This window comes from Antedon mediterranea, chromosome 3, assembly GCF_964355755.1.
Source record: "Antedon mediterranea chromosome 3, ecAntMedi1.1, whole genome shotgun sequence".
NCBI lineage: Eukaryota > Metazoa > Echinodermata > Crinoidea > Comatulida > Antedonidae > Antedon > Antedon mediterranea.
The window spans coordinates 13,175,422-13,186,629 of record NC_092672.1 but is presented as its reverse complement, the minus strand read 5'-3'; the positions used below and the strand labels follow the sequence as shown (position 1 = coordinate 13,186,629).

The 11,208-nt window shown below is 33.1% G+C and overlaps 1 protein-coding gene and 1 long non-coding RNA gene across 2 annotated transcripts; both read right to left on the bottom strand.

Moving 5' to 3' along the window:
• Positions 1-1,231: 1,231 nt before the first annotated feature.
• Positions 1,232-6,380, bottom strand: LOC140043621 (uncharacterized). The gene is made up of 5 exons (XM_072088141.1): positions 6,293-6,380; positions 2,583-2,650; positions 2,144-2,387; positions 1,787-1,861; positions 1,232-1,624 (listed from the first exon to the last, which is right to left on the bottom strand). The coding sequence occupies exons 1-4, from the start codon at positions 6,327-6,329 to the stop codon at positions 1,788-1,790; spliced, it is 423 nt and encodes a 140-aa protein (XP_071944242.1). The 5' UTR covers positions 6,330-6,380; the 3' UTR covers positions 1,232-1,624; position 1,787.
• Positions 6,381-6,427: 47 nt separating this feature from the next.
• Positions 6,428-7,377, bottom strand: LOC140045051 (uncharacterized). Its single transcript, XR_011844534.1, has 3 exons — positions 7,359-7,377; positions 6,964-7,113; positions 6,428-6,589 (listed from the first exon to the last, which is right to left on the bottom strand). It is a non-coding gene; the product is annotated as an uncharacterized lncRNA (long non-coding RNA).
• Positions 7,378-11,208: the final 3,831 nt, after the last annotated feature.

Here is an 11,208-nt window from a genome sequence, read left to right as displayed (position 1 = left end):
ATATTTTGTTCTGTTGTGGCAGTAGTTAGTTAGTTAGTTAGTTAGTAGTTAGTTTCAACCGTGGCCTGTTACAAATACATACAATTAGCCTAACAATCTTGCTACGTATTTATATTGTACTATATTACGTCGTTCTATAAATGACACCTAACCAAAGAGTAACCTTTACAGTAATATAACATATTTATTCAAAAGGCTATTAAGAGATGAAGAGACATTACTATAATATGTAAAAGAAAACAATGATGTAATACCATACGATACTACATAATTATAATATTTATATATGTAGGAAAGTTGAGATAGAAACCTAATCCTGCATTTGGATATGCATTAAAACAAAGTTCGTGTTTACAAATACTTGTAATACGTAATAAAACATTGCATTAGCTCATCCATTAAAAATAAAAATAAAAGATTTCGAAAAAAGTGGGTCATTTTGAAGTATCATAATAGTTATTAACTTTCACCAAAAAAATTTGTCGAAAAAAAAATAATTTAACTGAAATACAGACGTTTTTTTTCAAAAAATAACTTTGACTTCCAGTCAAAGGTTTCGATCAAAATATATCTCATAATGCAACGGCTACTCTCTATGCATAATCATAGAATTTCCGCGCAATCGAAAACACCTTCTCATCAACCGTGACGAGTTGTAAACAACCCTAATTAGCATCGTGCATACTCATGGTTTGAAATCTTTGTTTACTTTCGCTCGCGACGATTTTCCAGACGAAATGTAATCAAATTAATCTACCTGTTAATTACGTAAACTTGTTGTTTTTGGCTCGAATTTTCGACTTAAAGTGAATAACTTTAATATTACTTTGATATGGCCAATTTAAATTTAGAATATTTTGACCTTCATTGTTTGTGTTTCTAGGGACAATACATATTTAAGTTAATTTTGGATGTGCATTGTTTTTCATGTTTGCCATTATAACAATTGTTTTCAATATAATAATGATAAAAAGGAAATGTGAAATCCCCACAAAAAAGAAAAGAAATCATTCATAAACAGTATTTCACTTGGCAGAATTAGCATATATTTTGGTTTACCTATTATTATAAATTTAAAAAAAAAACAGATAAAACCACTCAAGTCATTTTAATATTTAATAAAAACGCGTTAATCGTAACTTGGTCACTGCGATTCAAGAAATTATATATTTTATAGAAAACTATGTAGCCATATTTATGACATATTTACTGCATAAGCAGAATGCATTCAAAGATTTTTCATGTGTTATACGCCTACAGATTGTGTTATTCTTTGTCATTCGTAATTGTTGGTTTCTTAGGCACCAGAGGTTTTTTTCGTGCATCAGTTCCTCTTTCCTTCTCTATGCCGCCAACACAGATTTCATCATACGTTGTATCAGTATCGGCTATGGCGTCTTCTGTTTGTTTATTTTGAGATAAATTGGTAACGTTCAAATAAAATATCTCGTCTTTTGGGGTTTCTTGTTCGTAGGTATTGTTCGGAGATTCTGCCAAACAACGCGCTTCTTTTTGCAGTGAAGTGTAACTGTCGTCTTGGTAATTTTGTGACGGCTTTGATATTGTGTTAATCTGAACGTTCCCATAATCCTTTTTATATCCGTTAACCTGGTGTTTCATTCGTCTGAAATAGGAATTAGTAAGCATAGTTATTACTCAATGATAAAGGTTTAAATAATGTTATGGCGTTACTGATGAGAGATGAAAGGTTGTAAGTTTCAGTTGATTATTCAAATGAATACAATTAATTACAATATAGGTCTAGCCAGGGTCATTCGACACATACCTCAAAGAACCACAACGGTAGAAATAACTAACAATGCGACAACTGATGAGAGCACATATATAGCTATCTTTGATCCTAATTAAGAAAATGTATAAACAATTAAATAATTTAGTAGATGAAAGCAAATGTATAAATAATTCGTTTGTAGATGAGTGCAATTCAATGTATAAGCAATCCGTTTACTTAGGCCTAGTAGATGAGAGTTAGAAGATGGAAAAAAGTATCGAAACAAGAGTAACAAACACAACTATTTCAAAATATCCTTTACTATTGTTTGAAATGTCCTGGCATTTTAATTTTTTACCGGTGAGCGCACTAATGCTGAGTTATTGTCAATTATAAAGAACGAAACCTGACCTGTTTTATTTTCTGGAATTTTAATTGTCCATATTTCACTCCATGGTCCTGTAATTCCTGCTGTATTCACTGCCCTAACTCTAACTTGATATACCATGTCATAATCTAAAAAGTTAATAGTTGCTTCGGTCTGATCATAATTAACTTGAAATGTTTCCCAAGCGTCGTTAATCCCAGTTTGGTAACCAACGTCATAATGTATTAAACTGTCACACTGCAGCCGTGTAGGATTGAAATCTACAGCCTTCGAAAAAAGTAAACTTAACTACAGTAAAATGTCGTTTACATTATTATTAACATTTAAAAGTTGATCGATCAAAATTCGATACTGGCTATATACTTGTGACTGGCATTGGCTAATACATTAGCTCCAAAAATGGATGTATTATTAAGTTACAACAACAATAAGGTAATTAAAAAAATGATTGAAAATTCCCACCTTCCATTTTACTACAATAGTTTTCTTGATGGTTGACAATGTTTCTATCTTTGGCGAATCAAGAGGTTCTGTAATTGATAATTCATCTTAGTAAATCTTACCTTCCAGTGCTCTATTATATTCTAGTCTATATTTGATTTTGTATTAAATTGTACTAAAATTACAGTTACTAGAGGGTGAGCTCGCTTCACTCGCTCCCCCTCTAGGAAGTGTAGACGATGGTTTTCGGAATGATAATGTTCTACGTTTTCTGTCAGTTACCATATTGAAAATGCTTGACATTCGTAAAACTAAACTATTTTGTTTCACAGTGTTTTAGATGATTAATAACATTTTAAAGTACAGTTTTTATTGTTTGGTAGGGCCCTTTGGGGAGGCGGAGGTCATTTGAGGGAGGTGCTTATTCGAGGGATATATGTTAAATTTTGTAGTTTTAATAATATGGTAACATTTATAATCAAATGAAATCCTCTAATAGATATGAAAAGTGCTAAAAAAGAATAACAAATGCTTGGTAAATAGTAGATAACAGTGCGGTGAATTCTACTAAAAATAGTACCGTATAATTGTGTTGTTATAAATATGTGGATGGACGTTTATTAGATAGTTGGGTTGGGGGGGGGGGGGGGGTTTATTATTCAAAGTGATGTTTTATTGGAGAGGCGTTTATTCAAATGAATACCATCCTAATAATTATTAATACATTATTTAATTTAATCATCTTTTGAAACTAACTGCCGTGACAGAGTGGGCCCAAGAAAGAAGACATTATGGTACGGCTTGCAACATGGGCAGACATCTCGGTCCTAACAGGACACAGGAAGATAGCCTACAGTTATTCCTGCAAGCTTACTCAATAAAACTCAGCTATCGCGATTTCATTCGAAAAATGTCTTATCATCAAATCTCCCTATGTAATTTTATAATACTATATGGCGTATATTTAATTTGATCTTTATTAATTTGCAGTACTAGATGGTACGCTCGCTTCGCTCGCGTACCATCTAGGTCGTGCCCACATATGGTTCTCGAATACATAATAATTTCAGCGTTAAAAAACTGCGATTTCAAATGTACGTACCGCAGGACAAATACATGTCGTTTACAGGAACGAATAAATAGACACTGTGATTTATGTACTCAACTAAAATTAGCACCCTGGGAATTACTTCCGAAAGAGAAACTTGTCACAAAATGAGACCAATTGTTTAAGTCAAATTTAAACAAACTTAATTTGTGTTTTGTATGTAACATTAGGGTTGAGGGATGGGGGAAGAGGATGGGTGCAAAGAGGAACAATTTTTAAATATATTCTTTATCTATTTAGTAACAAAATATTAACTGTTTTCATGTTTTACAAATAATATACCACTAAACACAGTAAAACATTGCAATGTAATACTTTGTTGAAACTATCACCGTCCAAGTCGATTGAAATAGTACAGTACATGTAACGATACATCACTACGACGTGTATATGTTTATATAATGTAAAACAATTTGTGAAAACCACCTCTATTCGGGGAAAATCATAAATTCGATTTAATCGTCAATAAATATTAAATTATCTAACTCAACTTAATAAGTAGGCCTAATGGTTTTCAATTGTTTCTAAGAGCCAATTCATACTTAAGTTGGTTCCTACCCTACCCACCAAAGTTTTTCTGAGTTTAGGGCGGCATGTGATGTACTGTAGGCCTATCCTCTACTGGATTTACAACGCTACTCATGCCAGTGAGAGAAGGGTGATGATGTGGGTGGTTTAATTGCAATAATAAAGATTTGTACATAATATACGGCGAGTGAAAACTCTAGCTCATTATCCGTTTTAAAACAAGAATATTTCTTACAAAAAACGCTGCTCGCTTATTGTTATTGCTAAGGTCAAGTCTGGGGGTCACTTCATCACGCCTAGATACTTCAAGTATCCTATTACAAACAAAAACTTCAATGGACTGTTTTGATAATAATTCAATGATTATCTGACAGCGAATTATATCATGGGACTCATAAATACCAGAAGGCTTTGGGATTTGTCATTAGACTCTTTTCTCAGCCGTTTTTGGATTCAACAGGTGGTACCAATAAATTATAATGGAGTTTCCATTTTAACAAAAATGTCAAAGTGTAGTACTATAAAGCTGCTTGATTTCATCTAATGAATGAGTCATCTCGTGTGACGTAGCGGGCTAGAGCAGCAGGATGAAAAATGTATATCCAACCACTGCAGCACAGATTGAAAAAAAAAATGTATCGAATTTCTGTTATGAGTATACAGCACTTGCCTTTACGACGCCTGAGGGAATAGACACTTGAGGAACAGAGATTGGAATGTTCCATTCATCGCAAATCAATACATTTGTATAAACGTATATTAAATCTATCAAAATAGTATTTTTTAAAGAAAATCGGCCTGTCTTCAACATTATGATGCTGTACTCGAGCTGTTCAACCGGTTTTCAGCCATTAAAAACAATTATCGTAGGAGGAGATAGGAAAATGCGAAGCATCCTCGTATTATCGTCTGCGGGTATTTTTCAAGACGGACATCCATTCGACAGTGTATACCACGATCGAAAAACACCCCTATTTGGGGCAAATCGTTGAACCTAAATTCGTTTTAATCGTCAATAACTAATTATCGAACTCAATTTAATTAGTAAACAGGGTTACATCAAGTGGTTAAAATCAGTACCGAAAGTACGAACTAACTTTATATACCATCGAGTAAACATTCTAGAAATAACGCGCGATTTACCGAATTTTGCCCTTACGTAAATTTATATATAGATAATTCCTATTATTTAACTACTGTACCTTCACAAACGCGCCGCGGTATGTTTTAAAATAAACAAAAACTGAAATGGCTATGATTAATGGCCTATAACTGATTTTTTTTTCGTCTTCCAAAGGGACACTGTATTGATTGATGCAAAGTGCCTGTTTCCAGTCACCTTTAGGGTCAAATCTATTATTTTAACTGCTCCCTTGTGTATAAAAGAGAGAAAATATTTGAAACCAGGTTGCTGCAAGGTGAACTTATCTTAAACCCGGAAATTACTTTGACCGGGAAGAATTGAAATTGAGATGAAAATCTAATGTTGAAATCATAAATTGTGTTAAAAAACTCTTTATAATATCTTCCCAAGATAGAAATATGGAACAATAGCGTCGCCGTGAACACTAATGTTATCAAATCTACGTTTCGCGGTACATCTCAGATAGATAAGGTAGGTATCCAAGGCGGAGATTTGTACCGAAGTTTTTGCATTGTGCTCGCCTATGTCAGAATTAACCATAATTTATATATAGATGATATACTCCTTGTCATATTATGCGTAACTGTTATGTTCAACCAATATAATATATATATTATATATTGTACATGTAATTCTACTTCCATTATTGGTTGTACAGGTTTTTACAATGAAAATGAAAAATCAAAATGAATAAAAAAAGATAAAATTATGAATAAATCAGTATTGTATATAAAATTGTCAATTATTATTCTACCACATTCAGTTTTAATGACAATATTGTCGTCACCAAAAGGGTGAGAACTGAATTTTTTAAAAAGATATTTAAAGGAAGTGAGATTATAATGCTGAGAATAAATACGTTTTGTTGCGAGTTGGATAGAGTTTATTTTTATTTTTAAACTATAATCAAAACTAGACAAATTAAAGTAATTGATCAAGTTTAGAACTTACCGAGACAAATAGTTCTGATTCTTGTAACAGTTATCATAGGACCTCCAATGTCAGTATAATCAATCCTTTTGAAAACTTGAACCTTTACTTCAAGTGTTGTGTTTGGTATTAAACTATTGATTGTTGACAGACTTTGTATTGTTTTCCGACAAAGCCAATCGATGGTGCTGCGGTAACATAATGTATAAGCAGTAGCGGGTCCTGTTCCAAAGTCTTCACCAAATACCCACAAATGAGACACTTCTATACTAGTTGCTTGTATATCAGTCACGTTCAATTTCGTCATATACGGCAGAGCTATATTAATTTACACACACTTGATGGACTTGATTATTTTAATATAGGAATATTCCCTTTACGGAAAGGTAAATAATTATGAACACTGTATAGCAGTAGGTAAACCTACTCTGTTTATCTGTCTCTATTTGAAGACTTAACATTGTTATCACATAGTAAAAGTTGATTAAGCTAATTGGTAATACATCATCAATTCAGGTACTACTGCATTAAATATCACAAAAAACTCTTCAAAATGGTGAAATAGGCATTCTCAATACTATATTTCCTTTAGGAAACACATGGTGTATCGCAAACCTACCCTTACTATTGTTTATTCGTCGAGGTGGCACATTATTCTTCTGCCTAAAACTAATATTAGAACAAAAACATACCAATACTGCAGTCGGCCCCTGTCCATTCGGCAGCACATCCATTATCACAGCTTCCATTACGATGACAATTTGATGAGTGTTGGCAATGACAAGGATAGTTACATAAGGCACCGAAGTGACCATTGGAGCAAGTACGATCATGCACTAATACTGAAAAAAGTCAAATTTACATTTTTAATGGTAGAAGGCAAGAAGGGCAATTGGTATATAACTATGAAACGCACAACATCTACTAAAATAACTTTTAAAAGTCATCATAGAGACATTTATTCTAGTTTAAATCAATTTAAAACCATATATTTTTGATAAATAAACATTATCCAATGTTTTTTGGGAAATAGGACCGTACTCGACAGATAAATATGGAATGTTCCCTTCTTCGATAAGTGTATTACCTTGGCATTGAGGTCCAGTATATCCTTCGTAACATGGTTCATAACATCCAACCTTTCGATCACACAGACTAACGTCACACTGGCATTTCTGCTGACAATCAGACCCATACATTCCAGAAGAACATTCTGCAAATTGCATTTATATATAACATTAATAATTTTAATTTATTTAATTTCAAAATACTTGCATAAATAATATAACAATAATTAAAAGATAACAGAATATAACAGGACCAAAACAAAAGTATTGGAAACAATAAAAACTATCACATAAATATATCGGTAATTTTGTATCTAGAAGCATAAATAAGATAGATTAAGTGTAGATTGAATACATTAACTAACGCATACTCTTAAATTATATATTCTTTTGTATTTTTATATGTAAGTATATACCTAAATAAATTGATAAAAAATTAAAGATTGTTTTAACAAAAATGTACCACTTTATAATAATAATATTTATAATAACGAAACTGGTTTCGACTTAATAATTTTATTTACTTAAAGTAATTTTATACCAGCTCTGTATTTTTTGCTGATCTGAAGGGTGTTTTATTTGGCAAATACACATTAAACAACCGCCAAACCAATACAAGTTTGGATCATCGCTATCATACTAAGGAATGCATAGTATTCTTCACGAACATACGCATAATAATATTAAGATGACTTCGATAAACAAAGCGAAATACACAATGGATAATATCACATTCCTTAAAACGACAACTGATACCACCAAAATGCACATTATATAACTTATATACACAATAAGTACATGTAAATTAATCCTGTTATAATCAAATGTGTGCTAATGTATATTAATACAGAATTATGTTTAAAATAATTAAACTGTTATTTTATTTTCGCTAAAGGCCTATAATATTGTGTTGAGCAATAAACAGGAACATAAGCTGTGTCATAATGATATTGTTTAGGTCATCTTTTTCACGTATCATACCTTGATTACAGTCTAGACCAGTATATCCATCAGTGCAAGAACATCCCTGTGGTGATGGTGGACACATCATGTTGCCCATACACGATTCAACACTCTTTGTTGAACAATGCATATCACAATTCCTTCCAAAAAATTGTGAACCACATGCTATATTGTGAATAACATTTAATGGAAAAAATAAGACAGGTTAACCATTTCCTAAATATAGGCTACTACTCTATAATACTAAATGGTATCTGGTTCTTAGTTATGTAGTGATGGATTGCTTGAATCATGCTTGAACGGGGTTATTGTTTCTGAAGTCGGCGATACGTCGTCTTAATATTAATAAAAGATAAACATTTTGATGATTTGATTGTTTTATTTGAAACATGGAGTAAAGAATAAGAGGAGGCACAACTTGAATAGTTCAGTCAGTTCATCGTGTTTACCGCTTGCTTAAGGCTATGCTTGTAATGAGTATTTAAGGAGGTGCTAAACACTGCCGTTACGTAACCCAATTAGCAAAGAGTACAATGTTTACTGCCCGCGGTCAATTTTGGTGTTAGTACACATGCGTATTAGGACGTCACAATACTCTTGCTAGGCGATGTGCGTTCAAGCGTGAAAGGTGTACTATATACTGTTTGTAGACCTACTGAACTTGTATTCCGACCTTGTTTATTAATTTTTATTAAAAAGCAGCGCTATATATATATTCTACTGGATATCTTTTATTAATAAATTAATAATACGAGTTTTATACGGCACCAATAAAGGAATTATATTTATATGGTTTACTGTGTACTAAATGTTGGTAATTTCTCCAGACAACTTATCATGAATCATGATGAATAAATGGGTTTAATAAGGACCAGTGGTGGTGCCAGCGGGGGGTTACGGGGGCTGTATTCCCTCGTCGTCTCCCCCCCCCCCCCCCCCCTCCCCTCTTCCCCGTCTGGGAAACGCGAGTACTTTTCGTCGGGGAATATAATATACAGTAAAAATCATTCGCGTTCACTTCGTATAACTTCAGCGCCTAGAAAAACCACGACGTTCCATTTTTTTTAGTACTGTACGTTGCTTGGTGGAGCGGAGAGCAATTGCACTTTGCATGCATTATTGCCAGCGATCTAATAAACAATGATTAGGTACGCACTTGTCTGGCGGTTCCCCTTTGTACGAATTGTTTAACATTGGACCTGCTCCATTGCGGTTTACGTGTGATATCATGTTCCATCCAGGGACCAGAATGTGTACTGTACTAGTTACTTTCCAGGCGAAGTTTACAGCCGCATCAGTCGTGATCGACGTACGCAATACAGCAAAAGGGTACGAATAATGTTGGCGATCTATTGTTCGTATGTCCGATTTTTTAATTTTACGATTAACCGCTATGTACCGAACTGTACATAATCCTTTTATACAATGGCTTATAATTACAAAAGAGCATAGACTATATTTGTAATTGAATTTTTAACCAACACATATCATTTGTAGTTGTTGTTACGGGTTGATACTAAACGAATATTCTCGTAGTACCGTACCATTTTATACCATATTATATAATATTATAATAACGACCAACCGAAAACTAAAACTAATTGATTGATTTCTTCTTTAATAAAATATTACTACTATTTGTTTTCTAACCTTATTACAATTATTAATATATTAATATAGACCTACATAAAAAAAACCTATTATTATTATTGATATTGTTTATTGTTACTATAGGCGCGCCTATGCCTGAACCTATTAGGCCTACCGGTTACGGTATGCACTAAATATGTCCATCATTATGGGATTAAATATTATCCTTATTTAGGCTATTTATTAAATAATAATATATTACGAACTACTAGGCCTATGTGTAGCCACAAATCGTTAAACGATATATAATTTAAGTCCTACAAGTTCACTGAACTCTAAGTATGTGATCGTAAAAATCATATATTTTATGATATTAATATCATAAATAATTTAATTATACAATATCAGACTAAAATAGAAGAATGTTAGTTTTGCTAAACAGTCATAATATAGACTGAAACATAAATTAAATGTCATATACAGTAATAAAAATAAGAAATTGTGTCGTTGGAATTCTACTATACGTATATTTTTGAATATTCATGAGAACAAATTATATAATTTTTTTCATGCGCGCATTTGCGCGCACTAAAATGTGATTTTAAAATAAGTTGGAGTCTTTAATATGCTACAAAATGCACTAGGGTTCGTAAATTAAAAAGTTGTTTAAACGGTAAAATTTCGATTTACCAAATGATACGTCTATGGCTTGATAAAAAATATGATTAATTTGTTAGCTGGTATAAAAACTGCGATATCTCCGTGAAAATTTACTCGATTTTTAAACGGTTTTTTCGAGAAAAAAGCTCAAAGAACAATGAACAACTGCACAAAGGTCATGCTTCACTATGATGTATTAGAAACTACTGCGCAGCCTCTGTTTACTTTTTTTGTCACCGATGTCATGCCTGGCTTCTTCCTTAATTAGGGTGTTACGTAATCAGAGCCGACTCTGCAGCGAGCTGCACGGGTAAACAGGATGTTCTTCAAAGGATCGTTATGGGAAGTTTATTACCCTATGCTTAAGCACTACCGCACAGCGTGATACTAATTGGATTAACTGGATAGCTAGGCCGAGTTGTGCCTCCTCTTATTCTTTACTCCATGTTTGAAAGTACACCGGTGACTAGTATAAATGTACATACTTAAGGGGCATTCACACCTGCTCCGTTTCGCGGAACGGAAGACGGCGCCGTTTCTTTCAACGTGACGCGCCCGTTCACCGTTCCGTTTTAAACATTCACACCTGTTCCGTTTTGTGACGTATTCCGTGAGAACGGGCAAACGTTAAAATGGCAGCCGTTTCTGGATGGTCAT

Bases quoted from the DNA above. Each gene is read 5' to 3' on its own strand.
- LOC140043621 (XM_072088141.1), bottom strand. From the start codon at position 6,329: ATGATAACTGTTACAAGAATCAGAACTATTTGTCTCG. The intron at 2,388-2,582 runs GTGGGAATTTTC...CTTTTTTCGAAG, and splicing joins CTATTGTAGTAAAATGGAAG to GCTGTAGATTTCAATCCTAC. The intron at 1,862-2,143 runs GTCAGGTTTCGT...TTTCTTAATTAG, and splicing joins AATTCCAGAAAATAAAACAG to GATCAAAGATAGCTATATAT.